The sequence below is a fragment of the Haliotis asinina genome, chromosome 1 (assembly GCF_037392515.1).
Source record: "Haliotis asinina isolate JCU_RB_2024 chromosome 1, JCU_Hal_asi_v2, whole genome shotgun sequence".
Taxonomy (NCBI): domain Eukaryota; kingdom Metazoa; phylum Mollusca; class Gastropoda; order Lepetellida; family Haliotidae; genus Haliotis; species Haliotis asinina.
Window position 1 is genome coordinate 54,489,004 of NC_090280.1, and position 27,343 is coordinate 54,516,346.

The following is a 27,343-nucleotide window of genomic DNA, read 5'->3' on the forward strand; positions in this document are numbered from 1 at the left end:
CGTTTGAACGGATAACATAAATGTGCATATTGATATACTGGTGCTTATACGTTTTTCATGCCCTGCTTGTGCACAGATGTGAATTTCATTCCAAGTTCATCATATGATTTTTCACCACAATCCAAGACGATAATAATAATAAGGGCATTTGTAATACGCTGAATTCTACACTACAGGGTGGCATTCTCAAAGCGCTAGAATCTGATGATTATGACCCCGGAAGCCCTAGAAATTTCATAGCAGCATGACATATCCCACCGGGTGCCCATTTTCGGCTGAGTTTACAGAGGCAACTTTTAACAAACTCACTTGTGCTTCGTTGTGAAGTCTTAGAAACTCCCAGCAGTCAAGCTGCTAAACAAGGTCACCCGTCCAAGGACTCTGCAAGTTAGACGCTGCTTAACTTTATCTGATTTATGACCTGAGCTCTATGCACAGGACCACCAGTGTACACCAATTCACCGGAATACCATCACAACAAAGATCTCACTCTTTTATCATAAAATTCTCAGGCGATCATTATACAGCAGAGTGACGTGTACAGATACACACTTGTAAAAACGAATTCGATTTGAGAAGAGATAACGAGAACTTTATTTCGTTCTTTCATGCAATGTTTTTTGAATAAAACAGTCATGTTCGTCACGTGTTCGGCCGCGGCTCATGTAGTGCACAAACGCATATTAAACGACTGACGCGTTATACAACATTTTAACCAACGCCATACCAATATGTTATTTAAAGATACATTAAATCAAAATGGTCCCGAAAATTCAATGTACAGCGACAATGACTATAAAATGTGGTGACAGTGAGTGAGTCAGTGAGTTTAGATTTACGCCGCTTTTAGCAATATTCCAGCAATATCACGGCTAAGGACACCGTAAATGGGTTTCACACATTGTACCCATGTGGGGAATCGAACCTGGGTCTTCAGCATGACGTATAAATGCCTTAACCTGTAATCAGCCCCGCGTCGGCGTGACGTGCGAACGTTTTAACCACCACCCCCAGTGACAATGGCTGTAAAAGGTAATGATAATAGCTACAAAAGGTAGTGACAGTGACTATAAAAGAAAGTGACAATGATCATAAAGGTAGTGATAGTGACAATACAGGTTAGTCATAATGACTATCAAAGGTAGAGGAATCTGACAGCAAATGGGGACATCCATCAAATTCCCAACGTCACCTTCTTCCGATAAAAAACACAATACACAGCTCTTGCCACTGCTGACGTCCTTCATAGATAAAATGTCAATATCTTGCCATGGCATTCCAGATCCAAACGTCATATCTTGGATGAACCTTCTCAAACCTGAAAATCACGGATTCAGTCGTTGCTTCTCACTCCTAAAGATATTGTTTTAAAACCACATGTCATGTCCATATATCTAATAATTATTGGGATATACAGGTAACCCAGTCAATGCGTGGAGCAATATTGCCTCCCTTGGAAACTATAGTCTATTAAACTTTGGATTGGTAAGAACAACTGATGACATAATCACAGTCAGTAACCAGTAAAATTACTGCGTTCCTCTGTCAACGTATCATAAATTGACCAAGTGATATGTAATATGGACGTTCTACTAAATCACCAACTAAACATATTTTGGACCATTTCATGAAGTTTTTAGACAACATCATGCTTACATCTCTGTAGAACCGAACCCTAATAGTAAAGTCTGAAAACAAACAATGACCGTTGAAACATCGGTACATTTGTAAAAGGGCATGGTGTATTTGTTCATGCCACACTCAATAATCCTCCAGCTCTTTGACCACAGCCTGGTGACCTCATTCTGGCTATTATTGGCATCGATCCACCAGCAGAGCAACGATGACAAAGTCACCGATCGTGACCACCCGATTCCATTAGTTGTCTCATACACGCTGGCGTTCTTGAGGATCAACTCTAACCAGGGTCTTCACAGGTAAGACATTATGAGAGTTAAGCTTGAAGTCGCTTTTAGCAATATCCCAGCATTATTACAGAGGCGGACACTAGTAGTGGTTTTACTCATTGTACTCAGGTGGGGAAAAAACGGGTCTTGGACGAGATGAGCCAACTCTTTAACCACGATGTTACTCCAGCACCAATAAACGTTCTTGATTAGCGCAATCACATGGACGTTTTAAGACGGGATTAAAGCGTTTCACCCGAAATTAGAAATTCAACGCTGCCATACAGTGGCATTTTAATGATAGTTTATCATGCATTAATATTCTTTCACTTGGTGACTGCGTACCCGCTGTTTTGTATTTTCAACTGCCATTATCTCAGATCTGAATCAGTTTGAGCTCGTACTCGGTGAGACTTTGTAGAAGACGTTCTGCATTTTAAAAATACACTTACTTCCCGTTCTTGAAATTCAGTACGTCGTTTTAATTCAATTGCTTTCCCTTTCCACATGAAACCGTATGCGTACTAAAACATTGCAACACTACGGTTGACGTGTTTGTGAAGTTATTGCCGATTCACTGTTGAATCTATCATTCACATCGTTATAATGATGGACTGGGCATTCCAAGCACATTTACACGCCTGTATAATACCCTGTCATGCCATAAAGGCAGACATACCATTTGTAATGCCATCTCTCCAGTGACTACACGCCGCTTTTAGCATTACTACAGTGGGCTTCACATATAGTACCAATGTGGGGAATCGAACTTGGGAATTCGGCTTGACGAGCGAAGGCTTTAACTATTAAGCTACCCCAACGCCTCTCAAATTCAAAAGGTACATATGGGTACCTGTAGGTTTTTTTGTTCATAGGCTATTGAATTGGTTGTCCGTGGAAAAACTGGTTTGTGATATAATGTAGAGTGTTTAAACTTAGTTACAAAAAAACAACTTTCTTTAATGAGAATTGCATATTTCTCTATGTTATTGATTGTTACGGTCTGGTGATCTGTGAACCAAGAAACACTATTGAATTTACGGGAACACCATAGATTTCGTCATTAAGGACAGTGGACGTGTTCATATGATTGACTTGCTAATTGAGATGATCTCTTTTGTTATTCTCTGCTTTCCTTGAAAAGACTAAAGTTTTTATTCTCATTCAAATCGATACAGTTGAGACCCATTTCCCTTCGACTTCCGCCTCCTACTCTGTGCCTAACAGCACAACTCTTAGCATCCCCATCAGTGTTCCAGGGTGCATTTGAAATTCCGATGTATTTCTTTCAGGAAATAAAACATTGCGTCAGTTCTCAAAAGGAAATGATTGAGAAGGTCATCTGCTCGCGCCTTTGATGTTGTTAAGCCAGGTTTTATCCAGGAAGTGGCTGATTGGAATGAGCTGATTCTCAGAGGGAAGCTCATTGGAAGCATTGCAGAAGATGCACTGCCAATAAAACAACCAATCACATCGACTGTAAAAATAGAAATCTTTGACAGAGCCATCTGAAGAATTTGGGGAATCAAGGCCTCTTGCGACTTTGTAGAAGACCTTGCTTCTTATTTCATGCTGATACTAACCTGTTCTGTTTGATATAGAAATGACATTTTTCAAGTATGCTGTTGCACACGTTTACGCGATGTCTACGTTAACTGCTGTGTATTTGTTTCTGGACCACTGTTCTAAGGGAGTTAACTCTGTCTGTTCTGTTCTTCGAACAGTAAAATCCCCAAGTGAAGACGATGTCACTGTATTGTTATATCATTAGTCAATATAAAGCCAGTTTCTGTTCCTGAATTATGATATTTCGTTTGAACAAGGCATCCACTTTGTCATGTCGCGTATGTATGTATGTACGTATGTATGTATGTATGTATGTATGTATGTATGTATGTATGTATGTATGTATGTATGTATGTATGTATGTATGTATGTATGTATGTATGGATGGATGGATGGATGCATGGATGGATGGATGCATGGATGCATGGATGCATGTGTGTGTGTGCTTGTGAAAGTGTGTGTGTGTGTGTGTGTGTGTGTGTGTGTGTGTGAGAGAGAGAGAGAGAGAGAGAGAGAGCATGGAAGGGGGAAGGGACCTGGGGAAGTATAGCCATATATCCATATATATGCAGAAGTGTATTGGATTGACATACTGTATCAACTAACAATTATATGATAAACTCACTCTGATTCTGCAGGAGGCGGATCTCACAATATCACATCGGGAATCCCACGGGGAGTTGTATAACTGATTCTTTATTGAGAATGGTTTTATTTTCTGCGATGTGTGTTTGTGTGTTTCTTGCAATTAACTGAAAAAGAGCATCCAACCCTTTTCATTTCATGAAGAATTGCCGATGACGACAGGCTCGATTGTACGACTGCAACGGTGACGTGAGCACGTGTTTCTGAATCACTATGAATTAGTAAAAAAACAGTCGATGGCAAAAGAGCGACTATATTCTGCCCCATTTACGGCACAAATACACTCAAAGACATGCGACACACGTTTTGTAATGTGAAGTTTAATAAGAAAAACAAGTAGAACATACTTTTAATGATTGACTTCTAAATTATTTAAATGTCATTTCTGAAGAAACTTGGATAGGTAAACAAAACATCACATCCCATGCAATGCAGCCTAATATCCAGTGTGACATCTTCCCATATTGAAATAGTTGGAAAGTCAATTGTATAACGTAAGTCCACCATTCTTGCCATTCTTCAAACGGTATACCTAAGTAATTGCTGCAGAGCTTCATAACCCGGGGACCCCTAAGGCTGTTTCAAACATTAATATATTGTGTGGAATATATACGAATTCACATTGCTCTCTAGATCAGAAGATCAGTGTGTTCTATTTTCAAAACACAGACTTGAATTGTTAATCAAACAATTCGTTTTAATCAATCAGACGAAACGCATAAGACGGAACTTAATTGCTATGTATGTTTCTTCCGTGAGAAACAACGGTCTATCGCCTTGATATCAAACATTGCCATCAGATTATGGTGGTGTTTGATTACCGGCAAGATATTAGGCTGTTAAACACGATACGTGTATCGATTTTTGCATCAGAGAATATTGGACGGTCTTTTGAAGTATGATTTAACCTTTCCAGAATGGTAGGTGGCGGTTGGGAGTCTTGACTGACGTTTTTGAAGCATATAAATAATGCTGCCTTGAAAGTAATATAGATGTGAATTCAACTGACGTTAATTGTAATCCCTCACGGAACGCGACCAGCCACACATATGTCTGGAGTATTATTCTCAACTGAGAAATAGTCTGTTCCCTGCAAATAGACAAACAAACAAAGAAGTAACGCATTTCAGTGTAAAATAATGCATAGTCTTGAGTGTCCCCAAAACTAATTCCAATTGGTGTAAAGGGACGCTATAAATTAGCGCTGACATGTACAGTAACTATTGCACACTGTCTGGATTGTCGTATATTCTCATGACTTCGTGACGGAGACGATATTGACATGCCTGTCGTGTATTGTCATGACTTCGTGACGGAGACGATATTGACATGCCTGTTGTATAATCATTATGTCATGACATCGTGACAGAGACGATACTGACTTGCCTGTCGTGTATTGTCATGACTTCGTGACGGAGACGATATTGACATGCCTGTTGTATAATCATTATGTCATGACATCGTGACAGAGACGATACTGACTTGCCTGTCGTGTATTGTCATGACTTCGTGACGGAGACGATATTGACATGCCTGTTGTATAATCATTATGTCATGACATCGTGACGGAGACGACACTGACTTGCCTGTCGTGTATTGTCATGACTTTGTGACGAAGACGATATTGACATGTCTGTCGTGTATTGTAAATCACTTCGTGTCGGATGATACTAAAAGACTCCATGAGGCACTTCGCATGATAACAATGATAACAACATGTCTTCAAATCAAAGTGAAGTCACAATTTTATACTCCAACAATTTATTAACAATGCTGTGATAACACAGTGTTTGCAGGATTTTACACCAAACTACACAACACTCCAGAGTTACGCTCCGATCACACTATCCCATTGAAGCCAAAAGTGACATGGGTCCTTTGTGAACAAGGGCATGCATTAATCGTCTGGGAACACATTGTCTGGGAACAAATAAAACGAGTCAAATCACAAGCTGTAAGAGCCATGTCATTCGGTCAAACATGAAGTGCTGCAGATCCTTCTTTTCAGACTGTCAAGCATTTCCGAGGGATCACTGTAGCTGTTATGATATTCAAAGACAACCGAGCGACACACTTACGTCCCAGTGCACGCATGTTTGCAAAAATAAAGACCTGTCATTCTACTGGTGTTGAGCCAAGCTGATGCATGAATCGTCAAAGACGCATGTAGCTACGATAATCAAATGCATCACACATTTCACAAGAATATTAGACTCTTCAGAGCTCCAAGACGAAAAACAATGTTTGAATGAATCACCGTAGCCGTTCTTGTAATAGTCCAGCAACATCGCATCGAGGGACACCAGATAAGGACTTCACACAGTGTACCCTTGAGAGGAATTGAACCTGGTTGACAAGTGATCCCTTTAACCATCGGGCTACCCCACCGTCCCCATAGACCAACAGATGACTTATCATTTGTACAAATTGTCCCGATATCCAACCAATTGTGAGCATTTAAACAATTATGTGTCTACATACCTACAATTGTGCGCACGCGCGCAAATAACCATGCATAAATAGACGTTTACGATGTATGAAAATGCACACAGTTGTGCGCAAACATTCACAAAAGTAAAGGAAAAAGCACAGCTATATACTGTATATTGTTAAAGCACTAGCAGTAGTGAAATAGGTCTTGCAGTCTAATATACATGTATATGCCGTATATCCCTCTGCACGTTGTCTGCACCTTTGTCACCGGTCTGAAAACATGGCTCCTTTCGGTTCAAGGCCCGAAGCTCCATCCCTGCGGAGCACATCTCGGCACAGCTATGCATCCGGATAGATAAGTGTTAGAAATTCATGACAGGAACCCGATATCGCACTGTAAGTTAAACATACACCATAGATCTACATGCACCTCATATGTATTAATAGAGTAAAGGAACAGCAGCTGCCATATTGGATTGTCGTGCCGACATCGACTCGTTCCGATTTCAGGCTGAAATGTACGCTACGAATTCGGTGACATTCGAAACTATGCACACGTTCCTCTCAATTATACATTTCCCCACACATCCTGCCTGATTTCCACGACATAACACCCATTTTATTAACTCTCATATCAAACTCGAATTCGAAAATAAAACCAAAACACCTCTGGGGACCAATGAGATCGCACGAGAGGCTGCGACTTTGGGATAACATTCTATTTTTCTCACACACATTCGGCATATCGTCATAGAAACTAATAGAAACTTTTCATTGAAACTAAAGGTACGATACCCAAATTTATTTGATAATTTGGATTTAATTCCTTCATTAGTGCAGTTTCGTCTCTTTGACCTAAAGTTTAGGTTGCCTAGTTTCAGTAGTCCAGATTATTCGCGTATTGAACTTGTTTTAGCAAGATTGAGCTCTACGCAGTTGATATATGTACTCTGTAGAATCTTTTCATGAAGTGACAATTTCTCCCGCTTTACGATTAGAACATACCTGTTTGTAAGTGAGTTTGTTACACTTAGGTAGGTCAAGATCTCTGGTCCATTCAATCCAAATACGGTTTCGTAGATAGCTTGCTTCTCGTGATTTCCCTATGTAAGCAAACACGGTTCTAGCTATTTCCCTGGGGCATTTAGGGGCCCAGACGAATTTTCCTACGTGTCTCTTCGACATCGGGTCGAGGGTTTAAAGAAATTTGATTCAAAACGATCGGCAGACATAGTGAGATCCATGCTGGTCGAACTGTTGAGTGGTGAACATTTGGTGTCGCAAGTAATTGACGAGGGATTTTAATGTTGAACTGCCTTTTTTACTAAGCTAAACTTATTTGCAGGGGTGCAATATCTTATATCCCTTGTTTCTAGTAATCCTTTTCTACCCACCTTTTACAGGATTTCCTAGTTAAGGAAGTACCTGTTCACTGTCGTAAGTCAAATAACTTTTTTTGTGCAGTACCAGGGACGGTAGGGTAGCCTAGTGGTTAAAGCGTTCACTCGTCATGCCGGACACCCGGGTTCGATTCTCCACATGGGTACAATGTGTGAAGCCCATTTTCTGGTGTCCCCTGCCGTGATATTGCTGGAATATTGCTAAAAGCGGCGTAAAACTAAATCTCGCTCGTGAAGTACCTGTATTATCTCGAAGTGTAGGATTCCAATCTTTAGTACAATCTAGGATTCTGATGTATCTGACCGTATATGATTGTTCACGAAACATATCACATGGGTAGCCTCGAAGTGCTGACTTCTCCTGAGGCCAGGGTCCTGGGCCTCGTTCTTTAAAACGATCGTAACCCTAAGGTGATCGTAACACTCATACTATAACATAGACGTACGACTTTCGTAGCGCTACGATCACTTTCAGGAACGGGCCCTGATCCACAAAGAGTTCGTAACGTTACGAGAAGTCGTAACTATATAGTTTATTACAGGATTACGAATGCCTTATCCCTAGGAACGCTTTGTGGATCGACCCGTGAAGACTCGTGGTAGAACTGATTTTCGGTAACGCATGATAGAGACTATCGGGTCGTCAGACGCGATGACATGGTGGATGACAGGATTAACTATGCGACGATTGCTGAGTGCGGCGTACATGTAAACTCACTCTCTCACTTTGTGGAACGAGTTCAGGAGCGTTGAATGACTATGTGATTACAGTTGGAAAAACACGCAGTCTGCAAAATCTTGCCGATTGCCTTGTAAGATATTTTTATCTCTGTTTCGTAATATCCGGTATGCCATGGCTCCTATTACTCCTTAATTCTTCTTCAGTGACACCCCTATCTCAGAAGCCGTTCCGTGATAACTTGCATTCACAATATGCAGGAAATATGCATATACTGTGCATAAAATGGAAAATCATAATAAAATTGAAGACAACTTTATGCCATCCATATGCACAACAATTGTACAATTACGGCAGTTTAGTTATTATTCATTGCATTAACGCTCCATTGCATTTGAAATAAAACGATTTTTGAAACGCAACACTAAACTGCAGTCTATAGTTCCTACTTCTTCGGTTTAAATGTGTGCCATTTGGAGGTACAAAGAACGTTCAAATAGTGACCTAACCAATAAGAACTTCATTGGCGTTTTCCAAGAAGGTCAGCTGAAAATTGAAACAGCTGCCAATTACACTGGGATTTATGGTGAAAGAGCAGGGATTGTTATGTTCATTGCATAATTGAAAGGAGATGACAACGTCTTGTGTCGCTCTAGCTTGGCAGTCGACATGTGGAAGCTAGGACGTTCCGGATGGGATCCTGGTCAAGGTCAACTCGGGCGTCATCAGGTGGCGTCCCCACGGTGATGATTGTTCGTGTTTTAGCGTAGGGACCGCGTGGTGTGGGAGACAACGTGGTAACCAGGGATGTGTAGTACAGGAACGGATATTGTGATGGGAATTGAATGGTGGGTGTCGTGGCAGGAATCCTTGCGTATCGATGTACAGCTGCTGGATTACCACAGCCAGTTTAAATACGTTGACGTGTACCTGAAGTCATGAAAGGTTTATTCGGGTATATTCCGAAGCTTCATCATTAAACAATGCTGATCAATCTTAGAGGATATTTCTGACCTGTTTAACACGAACAGAGATGTAATTACTTGATGTATTTTAAGAAACAGTTGGAAGCTTGGATCGGTGCATTGTGCGTTAGTGAATGGGTCTAAAGCCCTTGTCTTCCCACATCGACGGCGGCTGTAGAATGTTATGAAACCCGTAAACACCACAGTATGCTGCCCAAGTCATGGGACTCGCCACACTATGCAAGATCAACGGACTCAGCACAGCATGCCGTTCAGGGCAACGGACTTACCACAGAATTCCGTTCAATACAGCGGACACACCACAGAATGCCGTTCAGATCAACGAACTCACCACAGAATGCCGTTCAGATCAACGAACTCACCACAGAATGCCGTTCAGATCACCGGACTAAACACATGATGCTCGGGTCACGAACTCACTACAACATACCGTTCAGATCAACGCGCTCACCGCAGTATGTCGTTCAGATCATAGCCGCACTCAACACAATATGCTGCTCAGATCAACGCCGCACTCAACAAATAATGACATTCAGATCACTTGGACTAAGAACACACTGACACCACACTAACGCTCCAATAACTACAAATTGTTCCATAGCATGACCGTCTCTCCGCATCGTGTGAGCAAACCATGCTTGCCATAAAATGCGACTATGCTTGTCGTAAGAGGCGACTAACGCAATCGGGTGGTCAGGCTCGCTGACCTGGTTGACACATGTCATCGGTTCCCAATTGCGCAGATCGATGCTCATGCTGTTGATCACTGGATTGTCTGGTCCAGACTCGATTATTTACAGACCGCCGCCTTACAGCCGGAATATTTCAGAGTGCGGCGTAAAACTAAACTCACTCACTCACTCACTCACTCACGTCGTGTGTCACCTGCAACCGTAAGGAACCTACAGCCAGGCTGCAGTCTATTTACATCTAACATGCAGTACAAGGGAACTTCCTGTTCGAGATTCTGAGGTATTGAGAGAGATCACTGTATACTTCGGATAATTCAAAGACAGTTGAGAACATGCTTACACTCGAAAGAACAATTAATTGTACAACCTGAAGGCCTTATCTTATCTCTCAAAGAAGTTTAGCCAATAGGAACACCCATAAATTGTCACCACAAGAGACGCACAAAATACCTAAAACTCAAAATGCCAGGGTGATTTATAGTGCCCGTGAGAAGCGTTCGCTATCATTCTGACCACAAGCCTAGTCTCACTGGCCCACACAGTCTACATTTCAACAAAATAATCGCAGTGTACTGTAAGCAGTCATGCGTTCATATGTAATTGATGGCATCATGAATGCACCTAGTGTACGTCGAATACATACAGCATCATTAATTGCAGGAATTGTTATACAGTACCGTTTTCAGTGCCACATCGCTTGCAGACACCCCTGGCCCCAGAGGTTTACACAATCTCTTAAGTAGATTAGATCCTACTCGAGTCAATCATGAGATTGTCTGAAGAATAGGTCTCACTGGATTGAAGCGCCTCTTTTGTCCACGTGAAGCCCTGACACCTGGTGTACCCGGATCCGCGAGTAGAATGTTCGAATCTGATATATGCCCCGTTTATGGTTCGTGGATGATATAGGTTGCAGGGACACTTTATATATGCGACTATTGTCTGTTTGCCTCCGTTTTGTATAACCTTTTACAAGTATGATTTTTTTAAATGCACAGAATTTGCATTAATGAAACACATCCTGGAAATATTTGCATTAAACTATGAAACTCTCATTCATACAGAAATAACTCGAGGTTGGCATCACAGTCTTCAATTGTCATCCGTTGAACTGTATTCCGTAGAGATGAAACAGTGGTAACGGGTATTGCTCTAACGAAAGGAGGATGTCATACGCATGTTTCCCCTTGCACATTTACTCGAAGAAGAGGCACTCTTAACAAACATGACATTGCAGTTGTCTATTGGAATGAAATCGCTGTTAGCGACGCAATGCCCTACTTGACCTGTATGCAACTGGATTGTTTGGAATGAACGTTAGTTCATGCTCGCCATGTTGAGAGCGACCCTAAGCACTAATAAGCTCAAACGCAAAAGGTAAGGTTTGTCATTTTTTCAATCTGGATTCCTTTTCTAGCTTTTTAAAGAAGAAGAAGAAGAAGAAGAAAACCAATTTATTCCGTGTCACATATTTTCGACATGTGTAAATGCATTTATGCTTGTATGCGTTGTCCTGAATCGTATTGTTTCTAATTTTATAGCACTTGCACTTTTCTTTCGATAGAATCGGTAAGGATTGCTACAGAATTCTTCAAATGATCCTGACTGCTATTTTTGTGATTTTGGTATTGTTATGTTGGCTGATAGCACTGACAACAACTACAATTTCAAGAGACTGATACATTGTTATGAAAACGTATTTGTCCCGTCAGCGGGTCCTGACAGTGACACACCAACAAATGTGGCCAACGTAAACAGAAAATATACGCGTCATGACACTGAAAAACAGTGGACATGGCGTTGACCTTACACACTCCCAGTGATCACTGTCATAGTCTGGCTTATCAAGTCAGAACAGGCCAGACAGAGCTATGGCCTGGGGAACAGCTCCTTGCGGCGTTAGGTGGTGAAAATGTCCTTCCTGGATAACAACCCCGGTTGTTATGAGCTAATATATCACCTGAGAGCGATAAGAGAGATCTATGGCATGTACGCCGGCATGTAACTGGACGGAGAACGCCGAGTTCTGCATAAAATGTCCCATGAAAACGCAATTTGCTGAAATGGTAAAACACAATCTACACGACTCGACTGTGAAGTCCGCGTCAACTTCACAGGTCGAGAAGGCTGGGTAAAAACAATAACAAATCAATTCAAAACAACAATTATTCTTGTCTACTGGTGATGGCGAAATCGATTGCTTTTATATTTCGCCAATTCCATTGTGCCGCCCATTTTAATTCGATTTCCAAGAGATAGTTGTCAGTGGAATAAGAAGCAGTGAGCTTCCGATTGTCGCTAACCCAGTTACCCTCTAAATGAATTTGGACTGGTCCAAGTGAGGCCGACTGCCTCCACTAACATCCCATAGAGACGGGTGATGCCTTCGGTATGGGGAGGCGAGCTTTTGTGATCTTGGTTGGTCTGGTGGTGCTGATTCGGTCGCAAGGTAGGTGTATATATATTTATACGTTTACACACTACAGCACAATTACACGGAGAGCACGTGGCTCCTTATCGATTTAAGGTAACGGGAATAGATTGTGGTTTTAAGTAAATATGCTACATATTAGTTCGTCTCAGCTGTTTGTGAGGTGTTTCTTGTAGGAAACTGCAAACCACCTGACGTCCATATCCAGCGTACTGCAGATAAGAATTAAGCTATAACTATGCTTTCAAATTACAATCATTTCAAAATCGTGCGATTTTATGAAATGAACACAATCTCGAATAGGACATTTCTATAATTACAATATATTAAATTTTGATATTACCAATAAAACATATTTTATATGAATTATTGTTAATATTCAGTTATCGTGTGTTGCATCTGGATTTGATATATGCCTTAAAGCTTTGTTTAAGCCAAACACCGATGTCGATCTCTCCGATCTCGGACGAAATAGGTCGTGGCAATACTATGAGTTTATATACACCAAAGGTTAAATCAGTATGTTAGCCAATCCTATGCTGATATGTTGTAGGTGTGTATTGCATTCCTATGTTATACGGTAATTAATTCCTCATGTTGCTTTTAGGAGCGTATTATCAACAAACAAGAGCAGTACACGTAATGAAAACCACATGTTAATTATACACATTCCTATTTAAAATAATTTTGCTCTTTCCGTAATTATTTATTAATCATGATCATAGCTTGCCCTCCGCATAAAAAAAAATATTTTAAATTTTGGTTTTGATAAGCACTTATCAAAATTTTGAACAGCTTTGAATATCAAGGTTGAAATTGAGCAGTTTTTCAGTTCGTGCTCTCAACATAAAACATAACGTTTTTAACTTTGCGTTTTGATAAGCTCTTGACAAAATATCAAACAGCTTTTTATTTCAAGGGCTGAAATTGTGCAGTTTTACAGTTTGCTGTGCAGTGCGGCCTGTGACCGCAGCAGGCTGACATTACACTGACGTTAAATATATTTAAACGGAGTTGAAATGGATGTGTTGTGATAACATAATGTCAAGTCGGCGTTGTTAATTCGAGATGAGATATGTGAGGCTATGTCGCAAGCTTTGAGAGAGCTGAAATTTTACATCGCAGAGACGATATTGCAGAAATAACACGTGGAATGGGGGACATAATCACAGACGTCTCAGTTACGGGTGTTGTTACTAAGGAAGCTCCAAATTGAAGAAAACAAATCGGAGAATGTCTGCAAATGGCACATTATCATTTGATATTTTACCCAAATGGGATCTGCCGCTATTAAAGGCTCTCTTATGTGACATGACAAGGACTGGCGTTTGTTTGTTGCACCATTCCTGTCGATATTCAGATCTTTCGTACGAGAAATCACAAGGGTTACCTTTGTTTATTATTTAAAGCCGCGCTTGGCACCATTCCTGCAATATGACCAGTCTTTGTAAGTAATTGAATCTGGGCTAGACAATCTGGTTACTATCAGTGTTATCTGAGCATCAGCATATACTATTGGGATAGGTTGATATCAGCTAAGTATAAATCTGACCACCTGATTCCGTATGTTTTCTCTGGTCTGCTGTTTTCTCAGAGTGCTGGGATTAATGAGTGTTCGAATTATCGAAACAATTTGATAAAGCATGTTGTGAACAACCACCTAGAAGACTGAGATCCAACTCATTATTCATGACAAATTTCAGTGACTGCAAGATCATGTTTCCTGCTTTACATCAAATTGAGATAGAACCTTGTCAACTGCATCCATGATACTATCTGATGACTACATAGGCATTGGAACGAAGTTGTTCACTGGTCACGAGGGGGCCATGGGCTCATGTACCCTGGGCTCGAGGGGCCGGTGAACAACGTATGTATCTTACCGAACACCTGAATTTTAATTTTGAACTGTTTGAAGCACTTCTGTTGCATGCGAGGCGAATCGCCATTTTGCAGACAACACAAGGTAAACAGATTTAGAGTTATCTCCCTTTTATCGATTTTCAATCGCAAAACATCGGTAATTTCCGTGCTTCATGCGTGATTCAATGGTATACGAGACAAAGAAGTAATACCATGAAGCACCAGAAGAGTTCGGAATTCCCAAAGGTGTACGTTGAAAGTAATACATCGCCTGTAAGCGGGGTACATTTTAAATAATAGAAAAGCGCTTAGCCAATCAGAAAGCGACATTCACGTGTTAGGTAAGTTAAAGCTAGCATGCATGTGTATAAATGAATAGTGTATAAATACAGACAACGGCGTATTGTGTAAGCCATAGCTTTGCCTGGAACAGAATAGACAAATTTCAGATTGCCGTGAAATACATACACGGTTGGTCATTCACTCACTCAGTCGATCAATCACTTGTCCAGAATAAAGTTTAACTATCTCCATGTATCAAATGAATATCTGAAGGAAACAATCTGAGCGTTGTTCCGTAATTACCAGACGAAGACAGATGGAACTTAATATGACATTAACATCGAAACCTCCGCATTTTGATAAAACAGTTTGAGATATAAATGCCATGAATCACAAATAATTGAAATAATGTTATGGAGATGTAAGTGGCATTGAGTAGTATGTAACTACATTATGATTCCGAGGTTCATTATGAGCTTTAGTCTCTGTGATCAATCATGTGGTCACCTCCTCCTGCTTGGAGGCAGCATTCTCCAGGGACTGTATCAAAGGCAATTTTCACAGTTTTTGGTCTCTGGGCTGGTGTCGCATGTGCGAAACACACTATGATGATGTATTGTCCAGAGGAACGTCATCTAATGTGGACATTTTTCTGTCACTGTACCGTCACACACGACCCATTCTCCATCACAGGTAAATCCTGTATATTCCAGTTGTTAACAATTAGCGAATCTCTTTCATCGTCATGCTACTTTAGCAACACGGATACATTTCTGATTGAAATAAATATCAGAACGTTATTTACAACCTACTAATATACACTTATACTATATGTATGCGCTGTATGTTGTTGCTAATTTGATGATTTGAATTTGTCTAAAAGTATGGGTGTCTTGTTTGTGTGAATCTGTGAGGGTGAGTAACAAGCCATTTGAAAATGTGTGGGGGTACGTTGACATACAGTGAATGAGAGAGAGAGAGAGAAAGAGAGAGACCGAGGAAAAGAGGCAGACAGATGGAGAGAGAAGGGGCAACAAAGAATGGGAAGGGGCAGAGAACATAGAGAGAGAGATGAGAGAGAGGGGGGAGAGACAGACAGGGAGGGACATAATTATACACCTGACTTCCCGAACCAGTCATCAGTAAAGTAGCCACCGAAGCTTGTAATTTTATTGTCTTAAGTCAAACTAACCATATCACGTCGAGACTGCGTGTATCTATCTTGGAGACAAGCAATACATCATATCGCTGAGTGATCAATATCTAAATACACATAGCCAAGGGTTACATAAGCTTCATGTCCGTTTTATTCAACGCTCATGGTATTTAACGTTGAAAAGGGTCAGCGATACGCTCATGGGACGGGCGAACAAAGACGACTACAGACGACAGGAGTTGTTTGCTCTGCAGACTGAGTGCATAGGGAATAGACAACTGCAACGAAGGATAACCTACAGTCTCAGATGTATCATCTCCATTTTTGGTAAACATTCTTTTGAAGTAGAATCCTCCATTCAGATCGATCATACAAATGAAGTTACATGTACTTTACAAGCAAAATTAAATTCAAATTCATTTGGCATTTGGGCATGACGTCATCGACGCTGACATTCCAAGCACAAGTGCGACTGGTGTCGAAATGGCCCAAACAGTTATTGCCTTATAATTACAAGGCTTCTGAACGACGCCACTCTCATACTCGCAAGTTTCATGTAAATATTATGACTTTCACCATTTGATTGTGTAGAGATGTCGTTTCATCTCAAGTCACGTGTCACTAAGAGATAATGGTATAATGTCTTTCCCTTTGTCTCTTAGAATTTCAGAGTTCATTTTTTCCAAGCTTCCGCACATCTAATCTGCGGTGTAATAATAACGAACTCTAGCTTTCTTATACGACTTCTCAGTTGTGCCTGAGCTAATTTTCCCTGCACGTATTCCGTCGTCCCTAAAGATAGTGTTACTTCATTTTGTTTCAGAGTGTGGAGCAGTATTCATAATTGCACCACTAAGTCCCACGGCTATAAAATGAAGGCGGAGAAACGAATAATTCCTAATGTATATTGAACAGCTTTCTTTCTGAAATTCTTAATAGCCATTCATCACACCTGATTCACCACAATTATGAGATATCATATTTGTGAGGTCATTAAACTGGCTTGATCAATTTTGTCAGTATGACGTTGCATCTCAACAGCTCCCAAAGGAATTTTGCTCACTTTATGATGGTGATGCCGTCTTTTAATGAACCTGTTTTTACAGTTTACAGTTACAGATTGTGTTGATTACGCACTCGGCATCCTGGCAATTTCCAATTTGTTTCACGTTTATATCAGTTGGTTTTAAAAGTTTACCTTTTGTTTTGAAAAGATGATTCGTTTCTCGTGTTTGTCAATTCACAGACCTAGCTTGCCCCGTGTTTGGCTCTAGTGGTATGTTTACACCGTAGTGCTGGAGTGCATAGTGGTTCGATTCCCCACATCGGTACAATGTGTGAAGACTGAGCGTTTCTGATGTTCCCTGCCATAACAGTGCTTGAATATTGGTAAAGGCGACGAAAACACAATTCACTGTTTACATGAGGATGTACTATCCACATGTTTCCACGTATAAATGTGCCCCTTCTTACCCCAGGTAACCAGTGGGGATACGTTCTCTGGGATTAGACAATCCACTTTGATTTTAAATGTCTTTATTCTTCCCGCTCACCCATTACCCAGGTGCCACATACAGCGCATATATACTCACTGCTGAAAAATGTATATGTGCATAACTGTTCGATATTGATCGACAGTACATTATGGCGTAGAGTCATCAGTTTCCACTGTTCTGACCACTTTTTGGCCAATAGTAGCTGCCCCTCTGTATGCCTCTTTCTGTGGCTCCATCTCTCTCTTAAAAAGCTTGTTGTTCCATGCGTTGACCCAAACAGACTCGTTGTTCTCCATGTGGACCTAATACGCCCGACACGGACTCGTTGCTCTCTATGTTGACCCAATACCCACGACACGAACTCGTTGCTCTCTGTGTTGACGCAATACGCCCGATGTAAACTTGTTGCTCTCACAGTTAGCCCAATACGCCCGATGCAGACTCGGTGCTCTCTATGTTGACCCAGTACGCCCGATGCAGACTCGTTGCTCTCTATGTTGACGCAATACGCCCGACGCGAACTCGTTGCTCTCTTTATTGACCCAGTACACCCGATGCAGACTCGTTGCTCTCTACGTTGACCCAATACGCCCGATGCAGACTGGTTGCTCTCTATGTTGACCCAATACACCCGATGCAGACTCATTGCTCTCTATGTTGACCCAATACACCCGATGCAGACTGGTTGCTCTCTATGTTGACCCAATACACCCGATGCAGACTGGTTGCTCTCTATGTTGACCCAATACACCCGATGCAGACTGGTTGCTCTCTATGTTGACCCAATACACCCGATGCAGACTGGTTGCTCTCTATGTTGACCCAATACACCCGATGCAGACTCGTTGCTCTCTATATTGACCCAATACACCCGATGCAGACTGGTTGCTCACTATGTTGACCCAATACACCCGATGCAGACTGGTTGCTCTCTATGTTGACCCAATACACCCGATGCAGACTCATTGCTCTCTATGTTGACCCAACTGACACATTTTACGCCAGAACTCTTTTCGAATTCATAATGCAGATCCGCGCCATATCTATTTTATGCATTTCATAATGACCCACAGGTCCGACCCGTAACGTCTTTTGTTGAATTAGGCATCTCCTAAATCGATCGATTTCACACTCAGTTAACGATTGAATGCGTACGTTTTGACATTCATCAGTTATGAGGACATTGGCTCATGCGTAAATGCACCATGAAGTGCTTTGCGCATGACGGAATTTGATCGCGTGATCCAGCGTCTTCATCAGCCGATGACCGCCAGTGAGTACTTATACAGACCTTATATGGTGCTGCACAGAAAGGGCACAGCGCGGAGAAAACGCAGAGAGAGATAGATAGATAATTGTATCGTACGAGCATAAGGTGCTACATAAATCGACCACTTGGAGACGCGTGTCTTGTTATTGCTTCCAGGGTTAGGGCGATGGGGTAGCAGAGCGGTTGAAACGTTCGCCAATCACGCCGAAGACCGGGACTCGATTCCCCGACAAGGGCACTAAAAGTGTGAAGACCATTTCTGATGTCGCCCTTGATATTGCTGGATTATTGCTAAGAGCGGCGTAAAGCCAGTCGAAGTAAACTTGGGGTCAGTATTATACCTTACGCTGCTTATAATAAGTCTTACAAACCCTCGTGGAAGGTCGAACGTTTTCAACTGACCAATCAGAACACAGCTTACCAAATCGCGAAAGCTGACAATCGCGCATACCTTTTGAACTTTTACCTGAAAAGGGTTTGTACCCGAACGATTCCGAATGATAGTTTCCCCCGTACGACCGCTCCCAAGTGGTGCATATGGAGCACGTCACAACAGTGAGTATGCAGTCGCTGAAAATAACGTTTTTGTCAATATTCAAGGATGTCAGGTTATAGGAAATACTAGCTAGTGGTAATCATGTCACCAGAAAGCCCGACGCGTATACACTGCAGATCAAATATCTTTGTTTGTTTGTTGAGTGTCAGTGACCGGTGAATTTTGTAAGTTTCCCCGAACCCTAAACAGTGTCTGTTTTCTGATTGGGTAATTCCGGTCGTCTGTCTCGCATTTTATTGGACGGTCATAGGTCGCTCAGAAGTTCTTCTACTGGGGTTTGGTAGACAACAGTATAGCGGTGTAACGAATAATACTGAAACCAGGTTTACTTGCACTGGGCGTAAACCCAGACTCACTCACTTCAAGAGTTACTTCCCTAACCCAGCCTCACTCACTTACTTCTAGAGTTACTTCCCTTTGGTTATCGTTTGAAAATCAGTTGACAATGACCATGGTATTAATTTAGTGTAAACATTCTTTGTAGAGTTTTTTTTACTAATACATCAAACAAGTCAACTCAGATAAACTATAATGTGGATTTACCGAAGGAGGTGGCGAATTTCCTGGGATTTCACAGATGAGTCAATCCGAAATTGTTGATAGCTTCCTTAATGACCAGGTGATGATTGTGATTTTGACCAGGCTGAATTGTCATCTCTCGTGTCTGAACTCCTGCAACAATCACTACAAGTCACGAAAACACACACCAGAGCACAAAAACCTATATCAAAGCTACGTAACTCTATTGAGACAAATTCTATTCAGAGTAACCCCAATGGCATCACTGCTTCAATAAGGAGTGAGTATATTTGTATGCCTCTTTGGGCAATATTCAAACAGTCATGGCGGTGACAGCAAAAACGGGCTTCACACATTATACCCGTGTGTGGAACTGAACTCGAGTCTGAACCTTTCGTGACGAGCGAAAGCTTTAACCACTAGGCTACCTCGCCGCTACTTATTTAACGCCAACAAAAGATGAAGCGGATTCCGTTGCCGTAAAGGTAAAAATAACTATGAAACGTTTACGAATGGACCACGGGTAATTAACGACGAAAGCCAGGAAAGTCACCAAACTGGGACTGACAAATTGACAGAATTCGACTGTAATTGTTGACAAAACCAGCTCTTTGTTAAATGGGGAGCCAGATGATATGAGACTGTAGACTGTACAGAGATACTCTACATATATGGTGTTCAGACAGAGACCAGAACGGCACATGGGAGATGAAGACAAGCGATTCAGGTTTCAGGAGCAACTGTAATATAGCAATGTTAATATTTACTTTATGCGATACATTGCAATGGACCTGGACAGCACGAGCGCAGGTTTGCTCAGCATTAACAGCTCTAATCGTTAGCTTGTTGTCCAGACAGATTTAAAATCTATGAATATTTATAACGGTCTCGACCAATTCCCTGTTGCTGCCACTATGGTTTCTTGTAGTAAGTCCACAGATCTAGGAAAGAATTTCAAACGTTTTTTTCCCAAATCACAAAGGACTTACTTCCATGGGGACTGTTTTTTGTCCGTGACTCTGCAAACGTATTGAAATTGTTTTGTACATGATTGTGACCAGTTTGAGGTGTTGTCACATGAATCATAATTTTTCCATTTGTCAGACGCTGTGCTGCTAGACACTTGCATGTTTCTGGTTTATAACACGAAAAGGCCTAACTTCAACGGGATAGGCCTCATCTAGTCTTACACAGTTTTAGTGAGTGAGTGAGTGAGTGACATTAGTTTAACGCCGCACATAACACTATCACTGCTATATGGCGGTGGTCTGTAAATGATTGAATCTGCACCAGACAATCCAGTGATCAACAGCTTGAGCATCGATCATACACACAACTGGGATACGATGACATGTGTAAACCAAGTCAGAGAGCCTGACCACTCGATCGCGGTAGTCGCCTCTTACGACAAGCATGCGGTACGACAAGCATGGGTTACTGAAGATCTTTTCTAGCTCGGATCTTCACGGGGTTTAGTTTAAGTAATCAGTGTTAGTACATATACTCATAGTGACAGCATTCAAGTGGGAAACGTTATACAGTGCATCCTTATAACCTGTTTACCATTACATAACCATTACTTAATTAAATGTATAAGCGATTGTCTAATCCTGAAAGTATCAGTCTTGGTGACTTTTCTGAAAATGTCAACATTCTGATTAAGGCAGTTTCATTCAATCCTAAATTTTATTATATATATGTACAAAATTCCCATTTTTGTATGGAAATTTCAATGGTAAAATCTGATTTTAAAGAAACAAAGTCACACGTGAAGCACAGCTGGGGTTGATAGGTAGATTTATGTCAAGACAATTGCGTCAAATCCAATTAAGCTCTGGCTGTCACACAAACACTATTACGTGGTTTTCACTCTCTTGTTTGCCTTGCTAACAGAGGCACACCGGCACGCTATGGGCACATTCATCACGTGAGAAGAACAAGATAATGGCCCAGATGCAGTATTTATGCCTAGATTGGACGTTTTTTTAGTGCCGCATACATTGTGACGCTGGTCTGTTTTGACTGAAAGGTCAACGCTTAACGTTTAAATGGCAACAGTAAGTGTCCGTTGACGTTGATCACGTTAACGTAAGAAGATAAAGTGCATTTCTAAAGGGCGTATTACCGCTTGAAGATTTATTTCAAATTAAATGTTTCAATAATGATTACGGTGAAAATCAATTCTCATCTATTTGGACAACATGTAACCCTTCCGTTTGGAAACAATAAGCTAGTCGATGGTGTCATTTAATTCGCAAAACATTTCGATCAGTTGATAACCTTCCGGAGCTGTGTTAGACGTTAGTGCATCGTATCGGTTAACGAGTTAACTCGTCAAATCGGATTAAATGCACTGAGGAGTTCTGTGTATTCATGTTCGAACATCGTGTGACATGAAACGGCCAAACGTTAAATATAAAACTAATAATCAATATTAAACCCATATCACAGTGTCACAATTATCCTACGAACCATGTGGGCGACCGATCAAAGATCAGTTTCACACACGAGTTTCAAACATGGGTACTGGTTTATGGCTGTGATACGGTAGACAGTAAACGGGCTCAGGAATACCCCAAAATAGCTGCTCATTGGTTTCAGTTCCAAATTTGACCCGATTCCTATTCATGTTCTATCAGCACAATTTGTATAATAATTGTAAATTTAAAATGATACGGTAGCCATTAAAGTGTCTCGAATGCCTAAAGTTGCCATGGGTGTCAGTTCCAAATTCGACCCGATTCCTATTCAGGTTCTATCAGCACAATTTGTATAATAATTGTAAATTTAAAATGATACAGCTGCCATTAAAGTGTCTCGAATGCCTAAAGTTGCCATGGGTGTCAGTTCCAAATTCGACCCGATTCCTATTCAGGTTCTATCAGCACAATTTGTATAATAATTGTAAATTTAAAATGATACAGCTGCCATTAAAGTGTCCCGAATGCCTAAAGTTGCTATGGGATTCCATTCCAAATTTGACCCGATTCCTATTCATGTTCTATCAGCACAATTTGTATAATAATTGTAAATTTAAAATGATACGGTAGCCATTAAAGTATCTCGAATGCCTAAAGTTGCCATGGGTTTCCGTTCCAAATTTGACCCGATTCCTATCCATGTTCTATCAGCACAATTTGTATAATAATTGTAAATTTAAAATGATACAGTAGCCATTAAAGTGTCCCGAATGCCTAAAGTTGCTATGGGTTTCAGTTCCAAATTTGACCCGATTCCTATCCATGTTCTATCAGCACAATTTGTATAATAATTGTAAATTTAAAATGATACAGTAGCCATTAAAGTGTCCCGAATGCCTAAAGTTGGCATGGGTTTCCGTTCCAAATTTGACCCGATTCCTATTCATGTTCTATCAGCACAATTTGTATAATAATTGAAAATTTAAAATGATACAGTAGCCATTAAAGTGTCTCGAATGCCTAAAGTTGCCATGGGTTTCAGTTCCACATTTGACCCGATTCCTATTCATGTTCTGTCATTATGTAAACTTATACAGTAGCCGTACAGAGTCCCGAATACCCAAACTCATGGGTTTCAGTCTCAGATTTGGCCCAATTCATATCCGTTTTTATCAACACAATATTGTTGTGCAGATAACCGGAATCACTCTGTGCATGTTATACTGTTAAACCGGTATTATTAGCTAAACATACTGTTCTACAATGCGTTCAACTTCAACCTATTGTCACACACAAAAGCATGTTGCAATACAAAGGACCAGCCCTGAGGAATAGTATTATTGGTTTCCTCTTCTGAGATATCCGTCTTTGCGAATCCCGTGGAACAATATTTATAGCATAACTAGCGAGTGTGTGCCGTTGGGTGATAGTAACATTTACATCCAGCAAGGATACAGATATTTTGACGAAGCGATCGCATTAAGTAAAGTGCAATGTATAAATGTTAGATAATGTAAATGACGAGGCAGCAGTTATAGCGAGAAGTCGTTGAAGACTTGACGAAAAAACATCAACGATACATTTCGCTGTTGTATTAGTGTTGTATTATGTTAGTTAACTCTATTTACTTTCGAAACTATTGCAATTTACATACCGAGACACACAGACATATAGAGACACAATAACATACAGAAATATACAGAAACACATACAAATACAGGTACACACATATATTCACAGACAGAGAGAAACACACACATATACAAATGCACACATACATTCACAGACAGAGAGATACACACATACAAATACACGTACACACAAGCATTCACACAGGAAGAAAGGGAAGAAAAATAAAACATATACACACATAACACAAAGCACACACAAATAAACGCGCTCACATATCCATATTTGTTAAGCATTGTGTCCACAATGACCACAGTCTAATCTGTTACTAGCTGTGGGTTGTTTTGAGATATGTAATTTAAAAGTTTGATGAGTCTTTCCCAGTTTTGTATCCTTTAAAATTGCATAACATTTAGGTAAATGAACAACATTCCACTTGAAACGTGAATTTTACTCCAAAATATCCAAATTTCAAAATATGATACAAAACAGACCTGTTACTAGACACTTTTGGACTTATGTACATGTGTATTATGCTTTTAATACAACTGTGAAACTGTTGCTTGTTTGATGCCCTTTAACCATTAAGAACTATAGGTGTAACACTTTCCTTTCCAGCAAATTATTAACAAAATAATGATTTTTCTATAACCTGTAGAACTGTAAATGCATGTTAATACATTTAAATACAGGATGCACATAATTTGTGTTTTTATCGAATTGCACATAACTGAGCCATAATAGTCAACAAAATCCATAATGATTAAATTTAATCAATTTTTTAAAATTTAAAGTGTTCAGTGACCTACTTGTTCGCTTGACTAACCCACCATAAAATGAAATGGGCATCATTGTGTTGATGACTGAAGCCTGTCAGCCGAGTCAGCATGTGCACTTCAACCACAATATTTCATGAATGCTTTTTCTGCTTGACAGCTTGATCCTGGCTGTTATGAGACTTTGCGAGTAGCAAGGGTGAAATAATCCAAAGCAAAAAATATCCTCCCCATTAACGATAGCATTAAATATTTACCACCTCAACGCCCCCTGGGGATATGCATGTATGTTATTAAATTACGAGGATATCCGATTGTTTGTTCAACTTTTGTTAATATAATCCTGAATTACTTAAGACAGCTGTCGTTTGAAAGTGAAGGTTACAGGAAATATCCCATAAATGCCACCCCACCCCCTCCCCCTTCAATCAACCCCACCCCTACCACCAGCCCATTGTGTCTGTGTGGGCGTAGAAGCAGTTAGTGGTTTAATCCATTTTATCAGTAGTTCAGAGTAGTATAGAGTAATGCAGTAATCCTGATCATATATTAAAATAGCCCGTTAAGTTAAGTCACGTGCTATCACTAAACGAGTGCCATCGAATTTCGTTATATACTGAATATTAGAGGCACGCGATATTATGATTGATTCAGATTCAGAAATATTAAACATTTCTCTGTTGTTCGAGTAGCTGTCTTTTAGAAGATATTATCATATTTTGTTTGTTTGTTTGTGCTTTAACACATCAATCAGCAATATTCCAGCTATATGGCGGCGGTTTGAAAACAGTCTAGTGATCAACAGCATGAGCAGCGATCTGCGCAATTGGGATACTGTGACGTGTGTCTACTAAGTCAGTGTACCTGATCACCTGACCCCGTTAGTCACCTCTTACGACAAGCATGAGTTGTTGAATCTTATTACTCACCCGTTGAAGATATTACTGTTTAATAATTGTGTAATAACATCGCGCCATGTCATACGCATGACGTCAGTGTGTTTTACAGCTATGACGTCACAATGCTAATACCTCTGTCACAATAGTATTAGACCTTGCTTGACTTTATAGATATGGTGTTACACGGGGCATAGTTTAGTATTTTATTTGTTACTCGCCCAACATTAGCAAAATAATATCGAGCGAAGTACTACTTTCCTAAGAATTCAACGAGTGTCATGACACTCAGCCTTCCGCGAGTCAATCATGGTCTAACACTACTGTGACAGAGGTGTTAGCGTTGTGTATAACAAAATGTGTAATAACTTTGTTAAAATATTAAACAGTGATATCTTCAACGGGGGAGTAAAAAATATATTATTAACGAAAACGTGAATTTAGGTATTTGCTGTTTGTTTATTTAGTCGGTTATTCGAAACGTTGGTGAAGTTATCATACGATTGGTGGATTTTACCAAAGAAGTTTTGATTTTTTATTCAAACTACTTTTGCTCTGAACTCAACATCTTCTGAGGAGGCCATTCTTGGATTTGTGTTCGTCTATGAAGGGAATCATTGCATACTGATTGACTCAGTAATATTCCTTTAGTAATATTCCAGCAACATCACAGCAGGAAACACCAGAAATGGGATTCACACATCTTTGGAATTCTAACCCCAGTCTTCGGCGTGACGGGCAAACGCTTTAACCGCTATACTGCCACCGCCCCGAATCATTATATAAGAGAGTTAATGTGTGAGTGGGTGGCATGGGAGTTGGAGGAGGTGGGGCGTTTGTGTGCTCCAGAAATGGACTTCGAACACTGAACTCATGTTGGGAATCGAACCCGGAAGAGCAAACCCTTTAACCACAAAGCTACCCCGGCGCCCGTGAATCAGGATGTATATAGAGCTCGGAAATGCTCGAGGTTTCCGTCGTGGCGGTCAGTGGAGCGGTGGTGCCAGGGACCATTTGGCTTCAAGAGGAATAACGGTTTATCACCCCTTTCAATAGTATTCCATGTATATCTCGGTGTGCCAGCTTAATGTGGAAGGAAATCCGGAACTGATGGCACTGATGGAGATTCGAGCCCCATCTAGATGAGCTCGTTTACATACACTGAATAGTTTCAGACAGATTAATATTGCGAGTGTCAGAAATACCCTATCCTACATTTTCTTACAAGTCCAGACATTCCTTACAATACCGCTCGCCTTGTATTGCTCTTCCTAAATTGAAATCTCAAACGTCTTCAGCAGAAACTTGATATGTGCCTCGATCAATCCTAAAACGCGAGAACTCTCAATTGTTTATTATGTTTAAATGATAGTGATGGACTCGCCACTTTGAAACTCAAAGCACAAATCGGCCATATCGGACACGTGTTTGGGCCTACATCAGCCACCTACATCGGATCCTGACATTCCCATGCAAGGCAACTCAGACGCAGCTCTTCTGATCACCAGGGCGGTGTGGTAGCTTAGTGCACGTGGTTAAAGCGTTCGCTCGTCACGCCGAAAACCCGGGTCCGATTCCCAACATCCTTACATGTGAGGCCCATTTCTGGTGTCCACCGCCATGACATTGTTAGAATGGTAATAGCGGAGAAAATCTAAACTCATTCACTCGTTTGAGTGAAACGGTAAACAGCCATAAGACAAGTAGTGACTCTCTGATACAAAATATTATACCAAAATAT

The 27,343-nt window shown here is 40.7% G+C and overlaps 1 protein-coding gene across 1 annotated transcript in view; it reads left to right on the top strand.

Annotated features, from left to right (window-relative positions):
• The first annotated feature begins 12,647 nt into the window (after positions 1-12,647).
• The window catches only part of LOC137294158 (uncharacterized), a 65,444-nt gene continuing 50,748 nt past the window's right edge, over positions 12,648-27,343 (top strand). The window contains exon 1 of the mRNA XM_067825146.1: positions 12,648-12,757. Within this exon, the coding sequence (XP_067681247.1) occupies positions 12,700-12,757 (58 nt within the window). The 5' untranslated portion in view covers positions 12,648-12,699. The remainder of the gene's footprint in view (positions 12,758-27,343) is intronic.